This window comes from Hemitrygon akajei, chromosome 27 (genome assembly GCF_048418815.1).
Source record: "Hemitrygon akajei chromosome 27, sHemAka1.3, whole genome shotgun sequence".
NCBI classification, from domain to species: Eukaryota; Metazoa; Chordata; class Chondrichthyes; order Myliobatiformes; family Dasyatidae; genus Hemitrygon; species Hemitrygon akajei.
In genome coordinates, this window is record NC_133150.1 from 2737439 (window position 1) to 2762057 (window position 24619).

The 24619-nt window shown below is 44.8% G+C and overlaps 1 protein-coding gene across 5 annotated transcripts in view; it reads right to left on the bottom strand.

Annotated features, from left to right (window-relative positions):
- Window positions 1–24619, bottom strand: part of LOC140717085 (voltage-dependent L-type calcium channel subunit alpha-1S-like) — a 665173-nt gene that overhangs the window by 410181 nt on the left and 230373 nt on the right. For all 5 annotated transcript variants that reach the window (XR_012096443.1, XM_073030268.1, XM_073030267.1 and 2 more), the window contains exons 20-24: window positions 20859–20965; window positions 18733–18820; window positions 17242–17349; window positions 4497–4549; window positions 1283–1423 (exon numbers count right to left, since the gene is read on the bottom strand). Coding sequence is in view for 4 of the 5 variants with exons in the window: in XM_073030268.1 (XP_072886369.1) it covers window positions 1283–1423; window positions 4497–4549; window positions 17242–17349; window positions 18733–18820; window positions 20859–20965 (497 nt within the window). In the remaining variant the exon portion in view is untranslated. The remainder of the gene's footprint in view (window positions 1–1282; window positions 1424–4496; window positions 4550–17241; window positions 17350–18732; window positions 18821–20858; window positions 20966–24619) is intronic.

Here is a 24619-nt window from a genome sequence, read left to right on the forward strand (position 1 = left end):
CAGGGACAGGCCTGTGGAACCACAATGTTGCCAAACCAATTAAATTTGTAATCAAATGACTAGTTCCCTTCGCCTACACGGCGCCCATATCCTTCAAGTTTCCCACATTCATGTGCCTAGCTAAACATCTCTTAAAATTCCCTAATGAATCTGCCTGTACCACCACCCCAAGCAGTGCATTCCAGACACCCACGACTCTCTGTAAAATGTTTGCCCCTCACATCTCCTTTGAACTTTCCCATCTCCCCTTTAAAGCATGGTATTAGACATTTCAACACCAGGAAGGAAGGACTGTCTGCCTACTCAATCTGTGCCTCTCATAATCTTATAAACCTCTATCAGATTTCCCCTCAACCTCCACTTCTCCAGAGAAAACAACCCAAGTTTATCCAACCTCTCATTATAACACAAGACCTCTAATCCAGACAACATGCTGGCAAACCTCCTCTGCACTCTCCCTAAAGCCTCAACATCCTTCCTATAATGAGGCGACCAGAACTGCAATGCAACTTGCTGACTTTTGAACTCAGTGCCTTGACTAATAAAGGCAAGCATGCCACATGCCTTCTTAACCACCCTATCAACCTGTGCAGTCACTTTAAGGAAGTTATGAACCCTTTGCTCATCAACACTGTTAAGGGTCTTGCCCCTAACAACATGTACAGCATATTGAAGTCTAATTTGTCCAGTAGAAACTAAAGGCTTCTCCACCATCAGCTTTTTTTAATGTTTAAATCTCCCTCAAAATACAGCAGTTTGCAGAGTGTGGGATTCTCCTTTGAAGGCAAGAGCAACACTGCATCCTTCGTAGTGGTTAGTGTGACACTATTACATCTTGGGGCATTGGAGTACAGTGCCCTCTGTAAGGAGTCTCTGTACATCCTCCCCATGGAATGTGTGGGATTCCACCGGGTGTTCCAGTTTCCTCCTACAATCCAAAGATGAAACGGTTAGCAGGTTAAAAGGTCATTGCAAACTGTCTCGTGATTAGACTTGGGATAAATTGGTGAATTGCTGGTAGCACGGCTAAAGGCCTGAAGGGCCTATTCTGTGCTGTAAATCTAAATAAATCAATCAGTAAATAAATGGGAGGTTTCCTTCTGCACCCATAGTGTATCACACTACCAATACTCACTGTCTTGTCTCCTGATTTTACAGGGACCCTTTCCTCTGTACCCATAGTGTATCACATTACCAATACTCATTGTCTTGTCCCCTGATTTTACTGGGAGCCCTTTCTGGGGCAGATGGTATTCACTGTGAGACACACATTGCTACTTACTGTGGCCACCCCTCGAAGGTGGAGACTGTGAAGAGAGCCAACATGGCAGAGAGGACATTGTCAAAGTTGAAGTCGCTGTTCACCCACATCCGTTCCTGGACTGCAATCTGGCCTGAGTCACCATAGACAATGAAATGTCCCCTGAAAACGGAGGGGATGTGGTAAGAGAGGAAGGAGAAACAGAGGTGGGGGGGGCGGTCATGAGAGAGTGAGGGCCCCAGTGAGGTTTGAAAGGGAAAAGAGATACACAGATGACCCCACAATCAAGGACATCTTCAACAGTCGATGCCTCAAGAAGGCAGCATCCATCATGAAGTATCCTCACCATCTAGGACATGCCCTCTTCTCATTGCTACCATCAGGGAGGAGGTACAAGAGCCTGAAGACACACACTCAGTGAGTCAGGGAACAGCTCTTCCCCTCTGCCAGTAGCTTTCTGAATGGACAATGAGTCCATGAATGCTACCTCACTATCTTTGCTCTCTATTTGAACTATTCAATGGCCACTTTATCAGGAAAACCTGCACACTTGCTCATTAATACAAATATCTAATCAGCCAATCATGTGACAGCAACCCAATGCATAAAAGCATGCAGACATGGTCAAGAGGTTCAGTTGTTCAAATCAAACATCAGAATGGGGAGGAAATGTGATCTAAGTGACCTTGATCATGGAATGATTACTGATGCCAGACAGCGTGGTTTGAGTTTTTCAGCAAGTGCCAATCTCTTGGGATCTTCATGCACAAGAATCTCTAGAGTTTACAGAGAATAGTGCAAAAAAATCCAGCAAGCAGCTGTTCTATGGATGGAAATGCCATGTTAATGAAAGATCAGAGGAGAATGGAAAGACTAGTTCACTCTGACAGGAAGGCAACAGTAACCCAACTAACCATTAGTTACAACAGTGGTGTGCAAAGGAATGCACAACCTTGAACCGTGTGTGTGTGTGTGTGTGTGTGTGTGTGTGTGTGTGTGTGTGTGTGTGTGTGTGTGTGTGTGTGTGTGTGTGTGTGTGTGTGTGTGTGTGTGTTTGTGTGTGTGTGAGTGTGTGTGTGAGTGTGTGTGTGTGTGTGTGTTTGTGTTTGTGTGTGTGTGTGTGTGTGTTTGTGTGTGTGAGAGTGAGTGTGTGTGTGTGATTGTGTGTGTGTGTGTGAGTGTGTGTGTGTGTGTGTGTGTGTGTGTTTGTGTGTGTGTGTTTGTGTGTGTGTGTGTAAAGTATACACATGCACATTTCTTACTGCAATTTATAGCATATTTTATGTAATGCAAAATGAGAGAGCGTGGGGGAAAGAGTGCGGGGGGAAGGAGAGCAGGGAGAGAGAGAGCGGGGAGGGAGTGCAGGGAGGAGGGAGAGTGGGGCGGAGGGAGTGTGGGAGCGAGAGGCAGTGCGAGAGAAAAAGATTGGGGCAGTTTTACATTATATTCGATGGATGAAAAAGGAAAGGCAATATGAGAATACTGAAATACTAAAGGGGACACAGGAATATAAACTTCAGAATGTTTGTACACACAGCAGCATCAGGACTAGGACTGCCAGACTGGGTAACAGCTTCTTCCCTCAGGCTGAGAGATTAATGAAAACCCCATCACCTCCCAGTTCTTATCACCAGCTGTTTATAGTATTCCTTACTGTTAACCTGTGCTGAACACTACATGCACTTTGAATTGTATTTTAATAAGTTATTTGTAGTAATATTTTATTTTTGGTGCAGTGTCTGATATATCTTTTGTGGGTGCACCATGGTCTAGAGGAACATTGTTTCATTTGGTTGAACAGTCAGATGACAATAAACTTGAACTTGAAGGATGGATCACAGGATTCAGGGTTTACAAGCAGAGTTGCACATTTCAAAATAAAATTAGGTTGCTCCTTTACAGGACAGTAGTCATGTTTCCCCTGATATGTCTAACCCTAAGCACCACACCTGTTGACAATACTTCTACCTTGGAAAGGAGATCTGATAACATTGCATAAGGGACGTGGATCATGCAGAGAGACTGGGGAAATTGGTGTGTCTGTCTTGGTGACAGGAAGATTAAGAGGAGGTTCAAGAGAGGTGCTCAGGGTTTACATGGAGGGAAGTTCCAGAGTAAACATTAATTGAGTGCAGAAGCTGGAGATCCAAAGCAACTCAGACATAATCTGGCAGAACTCAGCAGGCTAGACAGCATCTATGGAAAAGAGTAAACAGCTAGTGTTTTGAGCCGAGACCTTCAGGACTTTTCCATAGATGCTGCCTGGCCTGCTGAGTTCCTCCAGTATTTTGTATGTGTCACTCTAAATATTTAGAAGGCAGTTTCAGGACTACGTTCACCGTGTACAGTCTCAAGCCAGGCTGTAAAAAGGGGAGGGTTGGGAGTGGGGCGAGCAACCCCATCCTATAAAAACCCAGAGCTACTGAAACACCAACAGAAGCTCCAAAGTCCTCATCCCTGGGAGAGGAAGGATCTCAAATACAAGCTAGACCTGGGGACAACTTGAAAGACTGGCCCAGGATGGAGGACTCTAGTGAGCTACTGCTGGTAGCCTGTGAGCCAGCAAGGGAGCTGGGCTGAGAAGTAGTAGTACTTTCAGAAACAACTGTCACCAGAGAATTGCCTGAGATTTACAATGGTGAGGATCAAGAACACTAGAGATTCTGCAGATACTGGAAATCCAGAGTAACACACACAAAATGCTGGAGGAACTCAGCAAGTCAGGCCGTATCGATAGAAATGAATAAACAATCGATGTTTCGGACCAAGATCCTTCTTCAGGACTGAAAGTAAGGGGGAAGATGCCAGGATAAAGAGGTGGGGGAGGGGAAGGATTAGCTAGAAGGTGATCAGTGAAGCTAGGTGGTTAGAAAAGGTAAAAGGTTGGAGAGGAAGGAATATGATAGGAGAGTAGACTGTGGGAGAAACGGAAGAAGAGAGGCACCAGGGGTAGAGGATGAGCAGATGAGGAGAAGAGGTAACAGGCCAGATGGGGAATAGAAGAGGGAAGGGGAAGGGAAATCTTTATGAAATTGAGGGGTGAAGTTCAAGAACTGATTCCACAAAGAACTGGCCCCATTCCATGCGCTAAAGCATTATATAGTGACAGGTTCAGTTCCAAGTTTGCTTGCATTCCCTATTCCCAGGCCTATTCCCAGGCCTGGGCTCCCAAACTTCACACTCATAGGATACTCACGGCACCAGAAAGGACGGGTCACTACAGGCTCAGACTTACTTGCACTCCTCCGCTGTCATTTTGGAGAGATCAGTACAGGAATAAAATTTTCCCTGCAGGTAAGAAGAGGACAGATGTTAAAACTCATCAGTGAACTGGGAGAACTCCGGCATGCACAGTAACAATCCCTGCTGCCAGAGGAGGAGGGTTGGGCATGGGGCAAGCAACCCCATCCAGTTAAAAATCCAAATGTACAGACACACCAACTGAAGCTCCAAAGGCCTCATCCCTGGGAGAGGAAGGTTCTTTACTGAGAAGACGCATGAAGTTGTGTGGTAAAATCGGCCCAGGACAGAGAACCATGCCCCAGAATATGGGGGTGGGGGTGTTGGGTTTAAGAAGTAGTAGTAGTAGTGAATTGGGAGATGTCAAAAGTTACCCACGAGTTACCTACTCCAAGATCAATCTAATCATTCCCTCCTACATTGACTTTAAAAGAATAAGAGACCATAAGACATAGGAGCAGAATTAGGCCATTCGGCCCATTGAAGCTGCTCACCATTCAATCACGGCTGATTTACTTTCCCTCTCAGCACCACTCTCCTGCACTCTCCCTGTAACCTTTGACGTCCTTATTAATCAAGAACCTATCAACCTCCGCTTTAAATATACCCAGAGACTTGGCTTCCACAGCCGCCTATGGCAATGAATTCCAGAGATTCACTAGCCTCTAGTGGATACAGGCCAGTCCAGCACAGGCAAAGCCCTTGCCTTGAGTACATTTACATGGAGCGACGACACAAGAAAGCAGCCTTCATCATCAAGGACCCCCGCAAACTAGACCATTCTCTCTTCAGGCAGGAGGTACAGCAGCCACATCACCAGGTTCAGGAACTGCTATAGATAGATAGATAGATAGATAGATACTTTATTCATCCCCATGGGGAAATTCAACTTTTTTCCAATGTCCCATACACTTGTTGTAGCAAAACTAATTACATACAATACTTAACTCAGTAAAAAAAAAATATGATATGCATCTAAATCACCATCTCAAAAAGCATTAATAATAGCTTTAAAAAGTTCTTAAGTCCTGGCGGTTGAATTGTAGAGCCTAATGGCATTGGGGAGTATTGACCTCTTCATCCTGTCTGAGGAGCATTGCATCGATAGTAACCTGTCGCTGAAACTGCTTCTCTGTCTCTGGATGGTGCTATGTAGAGGATGTTCAGAGTTATCCATAATTGACCGTAGCCTACTCAGCGCCCTTCGCTCAGCTACCGATGTTAAACTCTCCAGTACTTTGCCCACGACAGAGCCCGCCTTCCTTACCAGCTTATTAAGACGTGAGGCGTCCCTCTTCTTAATGCTTCCTCCCCAACACGCCACCACAAAGAAGAGGGCGCTCTCCACAACTGACCTATAGAACATCTTCAGCATCTCACTACAGACATTGAATGACGCCAACCTTCTTAGGAAGTACATTCGACTCTGTGCCTTCCTGCACAAGGCATCTGTGTTGGCAGTCCAGTCTAGCTTCTCGTCTAACTGTACTCCCAGATACTTGTAGGTCTTAACCTGCTCCACACATTCTCCATTAATGATCACTGGCTCCATATGAGGCCTAGATCTCCTAAAGTCCACCACCATCTCCTTGGTCTTGGTGATATTGAGACGCAGGTAGTTTGAGTTGCACCATATCACAAAGTCCTGTATCAGTTTCCTATACTCCTCCTCCTGTCCATTCCTGACACACCCCACTATGGCCGTGTCATCAGCGAACTTCTGCACATGGCAGGACTCTGAGTTATATTGGAAGTCTGATGTGTACAGGGTGAACAGGACCGGAGAGAGTATGGTTCCCTGCGGCGCCCCTGTGCTGCTGACCACCGTGTCAGACCTACAGTCTCCCAACCGCACATACTGAGGTCTATCTGTCAAGTAGTCCACTATCCAATCCACCATGTGAGAGTCTACTCCCATCTCCGTTAGTTTGTGCCTTAAGATCTTGGGCTGGATGGTGTTAAAGGCACTAGAGAAGTCAAGGAATGTAATCCTCACAGCACAACTGACCCCCTCTAGGTGAGAGAGTGATTTGTGCAGCAAATACGTGATAGCATCCTCCACTCCCACCTTCTCCTTATACGCAAACTGAAGAGGATCCTGGGCGTGCCTGGTTTGTGGCCTCAGATTCTGTATTATCAGCCGCTCCATGGTCTTCATCACGTGCGACGTCAAGGCAACAGGTCTGAAGTCATTCAACTCCTTTGGTTGTGGTTTCTTCGGTACCGGGACAATACAGGATGTTTTCCACTGTCTGGGTACTCTTCTCTGCTCCAGGCTCATGTTGAAGATGCGCTGTAGTGGTTCTCCCAGCTCAGTCGCACAGGCCCTCAGTAATCGTGGGGAAACTCCATCCGGTCCAGCCGCCTTGCTGGTACAGATCTTCCTCAGTTGACCTTCCACCTGTGCAGCCGTAATCCTGGGCGTGGGCAAGGTCTCCTGTGAGTGGCTATTTTCCTGTGAGGGAAGTAAGCCTGGTGTGGATTTCTGCGGTGAGGATGAGATTGAGCTGTCGAACCTGTTGAAGAAGTTGTTCAGCTGGTTCGCTTTCTCCACATCTCCACTTATGTTCGCCCTCCGCTTTGCACCGCATTGTTATTACCCAACAACCATCTTGGATAACTTCACTCACCTCAAATTTGAACTAATTCTACAAAACAACAGAAATAATTCATCAACTGTTCCCAGCAACATCATTTAGGAGACAAGATATTGGGCAGATGCTAGAAATCCACAGCAACACACACAAAATGCTGGAGGAAACTGCTTTCCCTAATAAAGTGAGCACTGAATGCATGTTCATGTTCTTAGGCTACTGTAACCTATCCACTTCAACATGTTGTGTGTTCAGAGGTGCTCTTCTGCACATCACTATGTAACATACTGTTATTTGAGTTACTACCGCATTCACGTCAGCTCAAACCAGACTGCCACTCTCCGCTGATCTCTCTCGTTAATACGGTGTTTTGCCCACAGAACTGCTGCTCACTGGATGTTGTTTGTTTTCTTGCACCATTCTCTGTAACTCTCGAGACTGCTGTGTGTGAAAATCCCAGGAGATCAGCAGTTTCTGAGATACTCAAACCACCCCGTCTGGCACCAACAATCATTCCACTATCAAAGTCACTCAGATCACATTTCTTCCCCCAAACTGATGCTTGGTCTGAACAACAACTGAACCTTTTGACCATGTCTGCTTGCTCTTATGCATTGAATTGCTGTCATATGATTGGCTGATGAGATATTGGCATTCACACGTGGGTGTACAGATGTGCCCAATAAAGTAGGCATTCAGTGTAAACAGTCTATATTTTGGGCCGAGACTCTTCATCAGGACTCCATGGACACCTGATGAAGGGTCTCATTCCAATATGTCATCTGTCCATTTCCCTCCTTAGATGTTGCCTGACCTGCTGAGTTCCTCCAAAATTTTGTGTGCGTGCTGCTCAACATCATTTCTCCACTTGGCTGTGAATTTGTTGATCCTAATGCAGGATTCTCCAGACAACGAACACAGGAAAATTGGCTGAAACACAAGAGAGTCTGCAGATGCTGGAAATCCAGAGTAACACACCCAGAATGCTGAGGATCCCAGCAGGTCAGGCAGCATCTATGGAGAGGAATAAGCATTCAACATTTCAGGCTGAAACCCTTCATTCTAACTGTATGGAAGTCCTTTGATGTCTCATGAGATCTGGCACACTTCAGGAGCAGCTAATCAGAGACCTACAATATTGTACACAGTTCTGCTTTCACTGCTCTGATTTAACACTGTGCTGGCTATGTCTAATTTTTTTTTTATTACAAGCTATCAGATGGACACAGTAGCATGGCAGCTAGCATAATTCTTCACAGCACTGTGACTGGGTTTTAATTCCCACTCTGCCGCTGTCTGTAAGGAGTTTCTACATTCTCCCCGTGATCACATCAATTTCCTAGAGATGCTCTACTTTCCTCCCACATTCCAAAGATGTATTGGTTAGGGTTAGTGAGTTTTGGGTTCTTCTCTTCACCAGCCCATCATCTTCCTCCAGTGTCCCTCCTCCTTCCTTTTCTTCCGTGGTCACCTCTCTTTTCCTATCAGATTCCTTCTTCTTCAGCCCTTTACCTTATTACCTCCCAGCTTCTCACTTCATCCCTCACCCAGTCTCACCTATCACCTGCTAGCTTCACACCAACCACCTACTCACCCTCCCACCTTCCCCCTCACCTGGTCTAGCCTATCACCTGCCAGTTTGTACTCTTTCTCTTCCCTCACCACCTTATTCTGGCTTTTATAACCATACATAACCATATGGTTACCGTATATAACTATATAACCATAACTTTTGCCCCCTTCCTTTCCACGAAGGGTCTCAGCCAGAAATGTCAACTGTTTATTTCCCTCCATAGATGTTCCCTGACCTGCTGAGTTCCTCCAGCATCTTGTTTGTTTTAACACAGCGCTGGTGATGTGTAATATTTTTGAGTTGCAAGCACCTGGAATAATGTGGAAAGATGAGAGTCAGAGTATATTTCAGAGTCAGGTTTAATATTACTAGAATATGTCGTGATATGTTGTGTTAACTTTGTGGCAGCAGTACAATACAATACATGATAAATATAGAAAAAATTTGAATTACAGTAAGTATATATATGTATATTAAAGAGTTACGTTAAAGTAAGTAGTGCAGAAACAGAAATAAAAAGAAGTGGTGAGGTAGTGTTTGTGGGTTCAATCTCTATTTAGAAATTGGATGGCAGAGGGGAAGAAGCTGAGTGTGTGCCTTCAGGATCCTGTACCTCCTTCCTAACAGTAACAGTGTGAAGAGGGCATGTCCTGGGTGGTGGGGATCATTAATGATAGACGACACCTTCTTAAGGCACCGTTCCTTGAAGTCGCCTTGGATACTATGTGGGCTGGTACCCATGATGGAGCTAACTAACTTTACTGCAACTTACTTCAATCCTGTGTAGTAGCCTCCCCCCACCCCCATACCAGACAGTGATGCAGCCAGTCAGAATGCTCTCCACAGTGCATCTGTAGGAGATTTTATAACCATATAACAATTACAGCACAGAAACAGTCCATCTCGGCCCTTCTAGTCCATGTCGATGCTTACACTCACCTAGTCCCACTGGCTCGCACTCAGCCCATAACCCTCCATTCCTTTCCTGTCCATATACCTATCCAATTTTACTTTAAGTGACAATACTGAACCTGCCTCTAAAATGATTGAATGATTTAGGTGACAAACCAAATCTCCTCAAACTCCTAATGAAATATAGCGGTGTCTTGACTTCTTTATAGCTGTGTCAATATGTTGCATCCAGGTTAGGTCCTTGGAGATACTGACACTCAAAAACTTGAAATTGCTCACTCTCTTCACTTCTGATTCCTCATTCTATCCTTTCTGAAGTCCACAATCATCTTGTTGGCCTTACTAACGTTGAGTGCAAGGTTGTTGCTATGACACCACTCAACTAGCTGGTTGAATGCCAAGCATCAAATATCTTGCTCCTGTGTGTCCTCTTGTCACCATCTGAGATTTTGACAACAATGATTGTACCATCAGCAAATTTGTAGATGGCATTTGAGCTATGCCTAGCCTCACAGTTGTAGGTGTAAAGAGAGTAGAGGAGTGGGCAAATTGCAAATGACTACCTTACTGAGACAGGAGTTGATTCTACACATGACCAACCTCTCGAAGCACTTCATAACAGTAGATGTGAGTGCTACTGGAAGATAGTCATTAAAGCAGCTTACACTGCTCTCTTGCACACTGGTATAATTATTGCCCTTTTGAAGCAGGTGGAAACTTCTGACCATAGCAATGAGAGATTGAAAATGTCTTTTGAATAGCCTCAACAGTTGGTTGGCACAAGTTTTCAGAGCCTTACCAGGTATTTACCAGGACCTGTCACTTTGCGAGGGTTCACCCTCCTGACGGACAGCTTGACATCGGCCTCTGACACTGAGATCTCAGTATCATTGGATGCTGCAGGGATCCTCATAACTGTAGTTTTATTCTCCACTTCAAAATGAGCATAAACGGCATTAAACTCGTCTGGTAGTGAAGCATCGCTGCCATTCATAATGTTGGGTTTTGCTTTGTAGGAAGTAATGACTTGCAAACTCTGCCAGAGTTGATGTGCGTTCGACGTCACTTCTAACCACTCTCAGAATTGTTTATTTGCTCTTGAAATAGCCCTTCACAAGTCATACCTGATTTTCTTGTACAGACCTGGGTCACCAGACTTCAATGCCACAGATCTAGTCCTCAGCAGACTACGAACCTCTTGGTTCATCCACAGCTTTGGGTTTGGGAACTTATAGCAAGTTTTTGCAGGCACACACTCACCCACACAGGTTTTAATGAGGTCAGAAACAACTGCAGCATATTCATCCAGGTTCAAAGGTGACTACATAGAATAGTGTCCAGTCCACTGATTCAAAGCAGTCCTGTAAGTGCTCCTGTGCCTCCCTGGTCCCTACCTTCTTGGTTCTCACTACTGCTGCTGCAATCTTCAGTCTTTGGCTATATCAGGAAATAGATATACAACCAGGTGATCAGACTTTCCAAAGTGAGGGCATGGAATAGTACAGTAGGCATTCTTGAAGGTGGTGTAACAATGATCCGGTGTGTTGATTCCTCTGATGCTACAGGTGATTTTTGATAATACTTATTTAGTGACTTTATCAGGCTGGCCTGGTTAAAATCACTGAAATGATGAGGAAGGTATCAGGATGTGTTGTTTCATGCCTGTTGATCCCATTGCTCAGTTTGTCTAGAAGCCCGTTTAACATTGGCCTGAGGTGGAATGTACACAGCTACCAAAGTGAAAGCTGATATCTCCTGCAGCAGGTAAACTGGATGACATCTGATTAAGGGGTGTTGCAGATCTGGTGATGAGGATTGAGAAAGCACCACTACATTTATACACCACGAGGAATTGATCCTGAAGCATAGAAAAACATAGAAAACCTACAGGCCCTTTGGCCCACAAAGCTGTGCCGAACATGTCCCTACCTCAGAAATTACTAGGCTTACCTACAGTCCTCTATTTTACAAGCTCCATGTACCTATCTAAAAGCCTCTTAAAAGACCCTATCGTATCCACCTCCACCACTGTTGCCGGCAGCCCATACCACGCGCTCACCACTCTCTGAGTAAAAAAACTTACCCCTGACATCTCCTCTGTACCTACTCCCCAGCACCTTAAACCTGTAGCCTCTTAGAATCATAGAACATTACAGCACAGAAACAGGCCTTTTGGCCCTTCTTGGCTGTGCCGAACCATTTTTCTGCCTAGTCCCACTGACCTGCACCTGGGCCATATCCCTCCAAACCCCTCTCATCCATGTACCTGTCCAAGTTTTTCTTTAATCCTATCTTTTGTAAGTATGGGAGCCAAATTTTCAAAAATATATCATATTCATTTCTTAGATTATACGTAATTTTTTCAAATGGAATACAACTATGTATTTCATTATTCCAATGATCCATAGTTAAATATAAATCAGATTTCCAACTAACTGCAATAACTTTTTTGGCTACTGCCAATGCAATTTTTATAAATTTTTTCTGATACTTGTTCAATTTAAGTTTTTCTTAAATGTCAAAAGTTTTTCTTAAATGTCCCGCATTCACCACTTCATCTGGCAGCTCATTCCACACTCCCACCACTCTGTGCGTGAAGAAGCCCCCCCCAATGTTCCCTTTAAACTTTTCCCCCTTCACCCTTAACCCATGACCTCTGGTTTTTTCTCCCCTGGCCTCAGTGGAAAAAGCCTGCTTGCATTCACTCTATCTATACCCATCATAATACCTCTATCAAATCATCCCTCATTCTTCTACGCTCCAGGGAATAAAGTCCTAACCTATTCAACCTTTCTCTGTAGCTCAGTTTCTCAAGTCCTGGCAACATCCTTGTAAACCTTCTCTGCACTCTTTCAACCTTATTAATATCCTTCCTGTAATTAGGTGACCAAAACTGCACACAATACTCCAAATTCGGTCTCACCAATGCCTTATACAACCTCACCATTAAATTCCAACTCTTATACTCAATACTTTGATTTATAAAGGCCAATGTACCAAAAGCTCTCTTTACAACCCTATCTACTTGTGATGCCACTTTTAGGGAATTATGTATCTGTACTCCCAGATCCCTCTGTTCTACTGCACTCCTCAGTGTCCTACCACTTACCTTGTATGTTCTTCCTTGGTTTGACCTTCCGAAGTGCAATAGCTCACACTTGTCCACATTAAACTCCATCTGCCATTTTTCAGCCCATTCCTCCAACTGGTCCAAATCCTTCTGCAAGCTTTGAAAACCTTTCTCACTGCCCACTACACCTCCAATCTTTGTATCATCAGCAAATTTACTGATCCAATTTGCCACATTATCATCCAGGTCAATGGACAATGGACCCAGCACTGATCCCTGTGGCACACCACTAGTCACAGGCCTCCACTCAGAGTAGCCTCCACTAGTGGAGGTAGTGGTAGCCTCCACTACCACTCTCTGGCTTCTCCCATTGAGCCAATGTCTAATCCAATTTACTACCTCTCCATGTATACCTAGCGACTGAATCTTCCTAACTAACTTCCCATGTGGGACCTTGTCAAAGGCCTTACTGAAGTCCATGTAGACAACATCCACTGCCTTCCCTTCATCCACTTTCCTGGTAACTTCCTCGAAAAACTCTAATAGATTGGTTAAACATGACCTACCACGCACAAAGCCATGCACTAGTCTCCCTCAAGGTCGGAGGGAATACCCTGACAGGTCCTGGGGATTTATCTACTCTGATTTGCCTCAAGACAGCAAGGACCTCCTCCCCTTCAATCTGTATGTTCCATAACCTCCCTAGTTGTTTGCCTTGTTTCCATAGACTCCATTCCAGTTTCCTTAGTAAATACAGATGCAAAAAACCCATTTATGATCTCTCCCATTTCTTTTGGTTCCATACATAGCCGACCACTCTGATCTTCAAGAGGACAAATTTTATCGCTTACTATCCTTTTGCTCTTAACATACCTGTAGAAGCTCTTTGGATTATCCTTCACCTTGACAGCCAAAGCTACCTCATGTATTCTTTTAGCCCTCCTGATTTCTTTCTTAAGTATTTTCTTACTCTTTTTATACTCCTCAAGCATCTTATTTCCTCCCTTTCCATTCCAGGACTTCTCAAATGTCCTCTTTCTTTCAGGATCGTGGTTTCCCTTCTGGCATCATCAAAGGTGCCCTCACCCGCATCTCCTCCACTTCCCGCACTTCAGCCCTTAACCCGCCCTCCCATCACCACAACAGGGACAGGGTCCCCCTTGTCCTCACCTAACATCCCACCAGCCTCCGGATCCTGCATATTATCCTCCGCAACTTCCGCCACCTTCAACAGGACCCCACCACCAAGCACATCTTTCCCTCCCTACCCCTCTCAGCTTTTCGCAGGGATCGTTCCCTCTGCGACTACCTGGTCCACACGTCCCTCCCCACAGAACTCCCACCTGGCACTTATCCCTGCAAGCGCAAATGCTACACCTGTCCCCACACCTCCCCCCTTACCACCATTCCGGGCCCCAGACAGTCCTTCCAGGTGAGGCAACACTTCACCTGCGAGTCTGCTGGAGTCGTCTATTGCATCCGGTGCTCCCGGTGCGGCCTCCTGTACATCGGCGAGACCCGACGCAGATTGGGGGATCGCTTCGTCGAGCACCTACGCTCCATCCGTCATAATGGACAGGACCTCCTGGTTGCCACCCACTTCAACTCTGCCTCTCATTCCCATCTAGATATGTCCATACATGGCCTCCTCTACTGCCATGATGAGGCCAAACTCAAGTTGGAGGAGCAACACCTCATCTACCATCTGGGTAGCCTCCAGCCTGGTGGTATGAACATTGAATTCTCCAATTTCCAGTAATTCCCTCCCCCTTCCCCTTCCCCTATCCCAGGTCCCTCTCTGCCTCTCTCCCCTTTCAACTTCCTGCTTCTTTATCTCTACAGTTCTTTCATGCTTATCCCCTCCCCCTTTATCTTTCCTCTGATTGGTTTTCCACCTGGTGCCTCTAGGCCCTACCCCCTCCCCTGTCTCTATTACTGGGCTTCGGCCCTCTCTTCCCCCCATTCCTGATGAAGGGTCTCAGCCCGAAATGTTGGCTACTCTTTTCTCACGGATGCTGCCTGGCCTGCTGAGTTCTTCCAGCATTGTGTACGTATTCTTTGATCCACAGCATCTGCAGTTGTATTTTTGTGTTTTTATTTCCTCCCTGTTGCCTTTACATGTTATACATCTCTCTCTTCTTTATCAGAGTTCCAGTATCCCTCAAGAACCAAGGTTCCTTATTCTTATTCATTTTGCTTTTAACCCTGACAGGAACATACAGACTCTGCACTCTCAAAATTTCTCCTTTGAAGGCCTCCCACTTACCAATCACATCCTTGTCAGGGAACAACCTGTACCAATCTACACTTTTTAGATCCTTTCTCATTTCTTCAAATTTGGCCTTTTTCCAGTTTAGAACTTCAACCCAAGGACCAGATCTATCTTTATCCATGATCAAGTTGAAACTAATGACGTTATGATCACTAGAACCAAAGTGTTCCCCTACACACACTTCTGTCACCTGCCTTAACTCATTTCCTAATAGGAGATCTAATATTGCATCCTCCCTAGTTGGTACATCTATATATTGATTTAGAAAACTTTCCTGAACACATTTCACAAACTCTAACCCATCTAGACCTTTAAAAGTATGGGAGTCCCAATCATATTTGACCTACCAAAATGAACCACTTCACACTTCTCTGAGTTGAACTCCATCTGCCACTATCTGCTTACATCTCCACCTCTGTTTTTGAGAGACTTGACAGACCTATCTTGGCAGTGTATTTGAATTGTTATGTTTGGCATGGAAGGGGTTAACCAGGATTCCCTGAAACAAAAGGCGCAAGCAGTCCTAACGTCCCCCCGATACAGCTCCCCAGCTCTGAGATCATCAGTTTTCTATATCAGAGACCATGTTTGTCAGCAACATAGTCGGTATTGGGAGTCAAAAAGCTTGTTTTTAGCCCAGTACAGTGACCCTGCTTCTGCCAGTGGCTTAAAGGGACAATACTACCCACTATGGTCTGATCTATCTCCATTGGTTTTGAGCAGAGATAGAGTGTTTAATCGCATTAAAATGGAATTACTGATTGTAGATATCTGAGATGCAGCTGTGGTTTTCAGCTATAGCAGGCTAAAGCAAGAGTATTTGTTTCAATCAGAGCTGCTGCACTAAGTCGTTCTTGTTTTGGCACTGGAGTTGTCCCAGAGGATACAGATTTCTGAGTTTTACATGCAGTCATTTGCTTATTAAGCTTTATGTGCCAGTGATCACCGACTGGGATTCAATGCCCACCACTGTCTGTAAGGAGTTTGTACATTCTCCCCATGACCACGTGGATCTCCTCCGGGTGCTCAGTCTCTTCACATATTCCACTGATGTTACTAGGAAAGGAGGCAAGGCAGTGGTTGTTGCCTACATGGACTTTGACAAGATCCCTCATGGGAGGTTGGTCAAGAAGGTTCAGCCACTTGGCATGCAAGATGAGGTAATAAACTGGATTAGACATTGGCTTTTAGGAAGAAGCCAGAGAGTGGTAGTAGATGATTGCTTCTCTGACTGGAGCCTGTGGAGTGCCACAGGAATCGGTGCCGGGTCTATTGTCATCTACTGTACCTCAATGATCTGGGTGATGCCGTGGTTAACTGGATCATCTAATTTGCAGCTGACACGAAGGTTAAGGGTGTAGTGGACAAGGAAGACTATCAAAGCTTGCAGCGGGATCTGGATCAGCTGGGAAAATGGACTATAAATGGCAGATGGAATTTAATACAGAAAAGTGTGTCTTTGCCCTTTGGGAGGACCAACCAGGGTAGTTCTTACCTGGTGAGTAGTAGGGCAGCTAGGAGTGTGAGGTAGAACAGAGGGATCTGGGAATACAGATCCATAATTCCTTGAAAGTGGCCTCACAGATAGACAGGGTCATAATGAAAGGTTTTGGAATAATTCCATGTATTGAGTACAGGAGTTGAAATATTATGGTGAAATTATATAAGATGTTGGTGAGGCCTAATTTGGAGTACTGTGTCAGGATTTGGTCACTTGGTTACAGGAAAGATGTAAATAAGTTTGAAAGATTGCAGAGAAAAAGGATTTTGCTGGAACTCGAGGACCTAAGCTGCAGGGAAAGGTTGAATAGGTTTGGACTTTATTCCCTAGAACCTAGAAAATTGGGAAATTTGATAAAGGTGTACAAAATTACGAGGGATACAGATAGGTAAATATGAACAAGCTTTTTGCACTGAGGTTATGGATTAAAAGTGAAAGATGAAATGTTTAACGGGAGCATGAGGGGAAAATTTTTCACTCGAGGATGGTAAGAGTGTGGAATGAGCTCCCAGCGCAAGTGGTGGATGCGGGTTCAATTTCAATGTTTAAGAGAAATTTGGATAGTTACATGGAAGGGAGGGATACGGAGGGCTTAGTGCAGGTCGATGGGTCTAGGCAGGTTAATGGGACAGCTGTAGTGTTCCATAAGTCTATGATGTACGGGTTAGGGTTAGTGAGTGGTGGCGTCACTTTTGGGCAGCTCTCAGCACATCTGCAGACTCTGTCGGCCATTGACACACACCACGATATTTCAATGTACCTGTGACAAATAAATCTCATCCTGCCCTTTAGCTAGTATCTCACTAGCAGGCACTCACCTTAAAGAGCTGCACGCCGATGCAGGCGAACATGAACTGTAAGAGCGTTGTGACAATCACAATGTTTCCGATCGTCTTTATTGCCACAAACACACACTGTACGACATGCTGTGGAGAGAGAAAGGGAGAGTGAGCATTAGCAGTCAGCTCCACACAGAGGGCAGTCTCTGCACAGATAAAACTTGCTTGAAGCCTTCACTGTAAAATATACCTCAGGAGTGTCACATCACACAGGGGTAGAAATGGGCATCATACCCACACACACTCACACATACTCTCTCTCTCACACACCCTCTCGTGCACACACACACAAACACTTTTAAAAACAGGTGGCCCCCATTTTTCAAATGTTCGCATTACGACAGCTCGCTGTTACAAAAGACCTACATTAGTTATCTGTTTTTGCTAGCCGAAGAGTGTTTTCACTTTTACGAAAAAGGCAGTGCTTGTTAAAAGGTAGCACGTGCCCCAAGCAGCCAAACTCCTCCCCTGGAACTGCATTCTAGTTGCCATTGCTTAAACACGTGCCTCTGAGCATCTGTGCCTTACCTCGATTTATTTTGTGTATCCGTTAGCAAGATGGGTATCCGAAAAGCCTAAAAGAACTTGTAAGGTGTTACACAGCGTAAAACTAGGCATAATGAAGCGTTTCGATCATGGTGAATGAAGTAAGGACATTGTCTGCACATTGAACTTGCCTGCTTCCACCATTCGCACTATTTACACGCAGAGAGAAAGAATCTTGAAGGCTGCCGATGTTACTGTTGGCTCTCCTGATAGCAAAGTGTTCTCTTTTAGTCCGCATCCAATAATGGATAAAATAGAAACTCTATTGTTTGTGTGGACTGATGGGTGTACGAAGTGTGGTGTTCCGTTATCTTATACTTACGGAGAAATCAGCTGAAACAGAAAGCACTGGACGATGGTGATGAAAGTGGAATTTAAAGGTAGTCATGGGTGGTTTGATCAGTTTCTGAGGCGAGGGCAGCTTCATTGTTTAACGTTTACCTGGAGAGAATGCTTCGGCTGATACTGAAGCTGCTGAAAAGTTCCCAGCAGAACTAAAGAAAATAATTACAGAAGGTGGTTATTTGTATAAGCAAGTGTTTAACTGTGACGAAACTGCAATTTAATGGAAAAAATTGCCAAGCAAGAGATTTATTTTGATAGAAGAAAAGTGCTTCTGCTGAGAGTTATTTTTTGGGTCTGGGAACGCTCACAAATTTTTCCCATATAAATAAATGGTAATTGCTTCTTCACTTTACCACATTCTGGCTTATGAACCGTTTCATAGGAACGCTCTACCTTCGGATAGCGGGGGAACCTGTATACACACCAACATGCATTTACATACACAAACTCACACACACATGCGCACACACACACACACCCTCTTGCACACACACACAAACACTTGTACACACACATACTAATATGCATTTACATACACACACTCACACACCCACATATGTTCTTTAGACTCTGCCTCACCTTTAGTCCCTTTGCTCTGTTAATTGCTCTCAAAGGTCTGAGCACACGGAGGACACGCAGAATCTTTACCACAGAGATCGCACTAGACCTGGAATAGAACAACAGAAGAGATAACCTGGTAACATGTACTGTCACACTGGAGTCACAGCACTACAGCACAGAATCAGGCCCTTTGGCCCATCTAGTTCTTGGTAGACATTCTGTCTCATCCCAATTAACTGCACCTGGACCATAAAGCTAATTTCTAAACCAACACATTTTAGAAAGTGGACAGTGATTTCATCTTCAGCCCTTTACCATTTCCACCTGAAACCCTTTTTACTGGGTGTCTCTGGAAATGCAGCTCGTTAGCCCCTTGCTAACAGTCATTGGACTCTTGTGGTGAAAATCTCAGGCTTCGTACATCTAGGGTATAGACTTTGAGCCCGTCAAATCTGTGAGGTTGGAATGTCTCACCCACCCAAACCCCAGTTTGTGTGAATGCTGTGTGATTTACTGCTCCCAGTAATTGCCCGTCAGCAGGAAATAACAGCTCGAACACTGCAGACTATTATAAAGATTTAAAAATGTTAACTTAAGCAAACAGATATTAAAGAAAAAAAAACAAAAAGGGCCCATATACTTAAACAATCAAATGTGCACATAAGTTGGAGCTTATCTTGCACTTGTCTGTAACTGTAGCTGGGCCCTCAGTCTGCGTGAAAGTCACTCGAAATCCATCTCGAACAAGTCAGCTCTCCCACTGGGTCCTCCCTCCCTGAAGCCATTCATCTGCAGAAAGCACCTTGTACAAGAGGGACAGCATCCTCAGCCACCTCCCTCCTGTCTTCTCCCAGCTCCTGCAAAAAGAACCTCAACCCACACCAGTGTCCTTCACAAAACCTCTCTATCAGCATTCTTCCCAACTCCACCATCTTGATTGGCAGACACCATATTCCCAAGCTGAACAACAAAACCTCCTATCTCAGCTTAAACCCAGATAGGTTCTTTCAGAACTGCTAAAATGAAAAACCTACATCATAGCAGTAAAAATCTTAGCCAGGGTGTTACACACCTATCACCTGCTCACTTCTCATCTTCCACCTCACCTGGTCTCACCCTTCTTCCCATCTGCCCACCTTCTTATTCTGGCTCTTGCCCCCTTCCTTTCCATGAAGGGTCTCAGCCAGAAATGCAAACTGCCTATTTCCCTCCATAAATGCTGCCTGACCTGCTGAGTTCCTTCAGCATGTATGTTCCTCCGGCATTTCCAGCATCTGCAGAATCTCTTGTACTTCACCAAACAACATTGCTTTAAGACATTTAAACAAATCAAATTCCTGGGCTCATCATATTATAAAGAAGTTACGCTAGCAACGATATTTCATTAGGAGTTTCAGCAGACTTGGTTTGTCACCAAAAGGCTCTTGCAAATTTCTCGACAGATTTACTGTAGAGGGGATTAGAACTAGCTGCATCACTGTCTGGTATGAAGGGCACTGCACAGCATCAGAAAAAAGCTGCAGAGGATTGTAACCACAGCCAGCTCCATCATGAGTACCAACATCAAGGGCATCTTCAAAAGGCAATGCCATAAAAAGGCAGCATCCATCAGTAAACACCCCGTTACCTGGGGCATGACCTCTTCTCATTACTGTCAGGCAGCTTTAGAAACAGCTTCTTCCTCTGCACTATCAGATTTCTGAATCTAGAAACACCACATCACTTTTTTTTTTACTCACTTTCTGCACTGCTTACTTGTTTATATTTTTGTTATGACTTTACCGTATTGCACAAAGACAACTTCCATGTCAGTGATAATGAAGGTTGATAAAGTCCTTGATCAGTCAAAGTACATCTTACAGTCTTATTTTTTAAAAAGGGCAGGATGGTAGTGCAGCAGTTAGAATAACACTATTATAGTGCCAGAGAGCCAGGCTTGATTCCTGCCACTGTTGGTAAGGAGTGTGTACTTTGTTCTCATGACCTTTCAGATGCTCCGGTATTCTCTCACATCCCAGAGACATACTGGTTAGTAGGTTAACTGGTTGCATGGGTTAAATAGGGCAGCTCACTGCAGCTCGCTGGGCTGGAAGGGACCATTACTGTGCTGCATTGCAAAATAAAAAATCTTCTCAAATACTCACTGGATTCCAAAGGAGATAAGAGAAACGCTGACCACAAGCAGATCGAGGATGTTGAAGTAGTTCCGGCAAAAAGAGCCTTTGTGAAGGAACGCACCGTAGGTCGTCATCTGTACAGAGAGAAAAAGAGGGAGAGAGAAGTGGAGGGATGGAATGAAAGATGGCAAGATAGTCTAAGATAAAATGAGAAGAACAGAGAGAGTGAGTTAATATACTACAGACCCAAATGGGAAGACTCAAGCACTTTGTAGCCATTTTATATGTGACATAAATAAATTCCACATTTAGATGTGGCTCCACCCCCAAGGTATCACATTATATACCGTAGGCCCTCCTTATCCGTGGATTCCGCAGATTCCATAGATTCCGTAAGCGCAGATTCAACCAACCATGGATCAGGAAAACCCGATCTCCAGCACTCGTTGTTTGAGCATGTACAGACTATTTTTTCTTGTCATTATTCCCTAAACATTACAGTATAACAACTATTTACATAGCATCTACATTGTATTAGGTATTATAAGTAATCTAGAAATGACTTAAAAGTACAGGCGGTCCCCAGGTTATGAATGAGTTCTATTCCTGAGTCCGTCTTTAAGTTGGATTTGAAGTCGGAACAGGTGCATCTGGTATTATTTAGTGTCAGTTAGTCAAACGTATTTCTTAGTATATAGTACATATTTTACCTTACTATGCATATAAAACACTTACGAAACATATGTATTCAGTAATTTAACCACTGCGTTGCATAGTAATAATTGTAGCTTTCATCGGGGCAGGGCCTTTCACATGCTCCATTAAAATTGTTCCGATTGTTGACCGACTGTAGCCTAATGCTTTTCCAATGACTGATGGCGTTTCACCTCTTTCTGATCACTTTATTATTTCCACCTTATTTTCAATCGCGATCGTGATTATTTTCATGAACAGAAACACTGCAGATTCAGAGCTGCACCGCCAGGTCCTATGTTATGAAACCAGTATCTGGTTTCACTTACCAGCAAAGATAGATATGTCAGTTGAAGTCCAATGGTACTATTTTCAAAAGTTTTATTAATAAAGGGGCACAAAAATTAAGGTTAAGACAAACATTCAGATAACATGCGTCAATACTCAATCTAAAACGCAGGTACATTAATAATCACTCAGAAATAAGCTCTTTCGTTGTCTAGGGTATAATACTGAGTCCAATTGGAAATATAAAGAGTCACTCTGAAGTCTGCAGGCTTTTCTCTTTTGGTTTCACGTGTTGGAGAGAGAGAGATAAAACGAAAAAAACTTGCCCCAAAACATCCGTGGAATCAGGGGAGCGATCTTCCCCGTTGTTAGTTAAAAGCGAGCTTCCGTTGGTTCCAGCCACAAACCCCGCATTCGGAATTTAACGCACGTGGCTTATTTCAAAATGGCTTCCCGTTCCCACGGGAAGCGTTATCGTGCTTCTTGGTGTCTCCTTGGTGCGTCTGAGGGTCGTCCTCTTTCAGACCCTTCTTTATACTGCCTCACGGGATCTCAGGTGTCAATCAGGTTGCAGGTGATGCAATCTCTCTCTCAACCAGCCCACTTTGCCCGAGGGCTTTACAATGTCCCTGCGAGTTGGCACGTCTGCAGTCCCCAGGTGTCTCCTGAGAACAATGCCACAGTCACCAGCTTTTGTCCCAGTGGAATGTCTTTCCATTTCCTGTGTCCATTCAGCCTGTCTCTCTCTCTCTCTCTTGGGTCGTTGACCCCCCTTTTACTAGGGCTCTTGCAATTCTCACAAAGGAGGGGGCTGGTATCATAACACCTCCCCTCTTAAAAAGGTTTTTACCAGCGGTTAAAACCCAGAGTGGTACAGTCTTACAGAAATTTTGAATCTAATACAATACAGAAGCTTTTCTTTTCACTACAGAGTAATACAGTTATACATTCAAGTCAGCATCTAAACAGGTAACAAGTACAGTGCCCCTTTCCTTTAATACCTTAACCTCACGTGCCATGCTAACGCCTGGCAGCATCAGACTTCAGCTCAATAACCAGCTTATTTATTTGCTTTCTTCAGCAACATAACTAAGGAGGTGTGATCTTAGCTTAGGTGCATCTACAAAAGTTTATGCGAATACTAATCGTTTCGGTCGGTTTACTTCGCCGGCAGGTCTCCAAAGGTCTGTCTTTATTATTCACAGGCTTTGGCGCAACCCGTAAAAACCTGCTTTGCTGTTTAAAAAAAAAATGGCATCCCCATTAACCGTCACCTCTTTTCTGGCGAGTCCCCCCGTTGGGACTTTGAGTAATTTGGCGTGGTGAACTCCCGCCCGCCTCGTTCATCGGGGCTATTTTTTCAACACCATGCCTGAAACTGTCAAGACCCTTCAGGCTATTTGTTTTTAATTCCAACTCCTCTTTCAGGTAGCATTTCGAATGCAACCTCTTCACACCCCACCCTGGCGTAACAATAGAGTGGGGGGGCCCCGCTATTTCCCGACTCACTCTGTGAGCGATCTGCCAGGTTTAAAATTTCTTCCTTCGACTTGGGAACTACAGACTTTCCGTTTCCTTCAATAACAATCCTCATTCCCCCCTTAAATTCGGCATTAACCTTGGCCCCACTCTCGAATACAAACACCGTGGAACTCACACTTCCCACGGTTACCAAGGTTAACCCTTTTCCTACTGAACCAACCCTATCTGATCCACAAAGACGGCCGCCCCGTCCCCCTGAATCAAACACCTCAGACTTCCCCTGAGCTCTGTTACCAGGTTCAGCACCACGTGCGCCCCCATCTTGGACACACTCAAACGGGACATTGGCCCCTTCCAGGCTTTCAATACCCGTACCTTTTTCAAATTCTAACGTCCCCCGATCCTTCCAGCTACTCTCTAGGCAGCCCCCCGTTGGGGAAGGCGCAACCCTGCGAGCTGAAACAACCTCCTCGGCCATTTCAGCTGACTTCTCCACAGCAAGGATACCCTTCCTCTCTAAGACTGCCCTCATTTCACTCTCGGGACCATCGAGAACACCTTTAGAACTCTGAACTTCTTCAAACAATTCTGCCAAACCAGACAGATTAACCATGTCCAACTCTGGACATTTTAACAACTTTATCCGTTTCTCAACTTTAGTTCCTACCTCTAGGACTTTTCTCTTCACTAAGGGCAGGGCTATTTCCTCTCCCTTACCCCCTTTTACTATACTGCTTTCTGTTTTACCACCCTCGGAACCCTCATGGTACAGGGTCGGTAAAAACATCTTGGCCAGATCACCGCTGGCTTCATTTAAACTGTCCTCTTTCTCAGCCGCTTTTTCCGACAGGCTGCGAGTGACCGCGCATGCGCGATAGCTTTGGGACTCTAGGGGCGGGGCCACTGCACTCGCCGGTCGGCGGGTCGGCATCATGGCTGCCCAAATTCTCCCTCCTGCTAACACACTTTGTAACAACGCGACCCACTGCTCTTGTGGCCACTTCTGGTTCACTGCCACCTTTTCAAAAAGCAAGAAATAACTATCAACATCCGTCTCCTCGAACGGAGGTACTACTCTCAGCTCCCGACTAACATTAAACCGCTCTTTCCTTAGCTCCTCCCTCTCTCTTTCTCTCCCCGCTGCCGCTCTCTCGGCTGCTGCTAACTCTCTGATCCGAATTTCATGCTGTCTTTGCCTCTCAGCTTGATTCTGCTCGTTTTCCATCTCTAACCCCTTCGCCAAATTTAACAAGTCTGATTTGGTGCTCATAAATTCACACACGTCCATCTTTGCTGGTTTTTCTGTCTGGCTACCTGCGTACCAG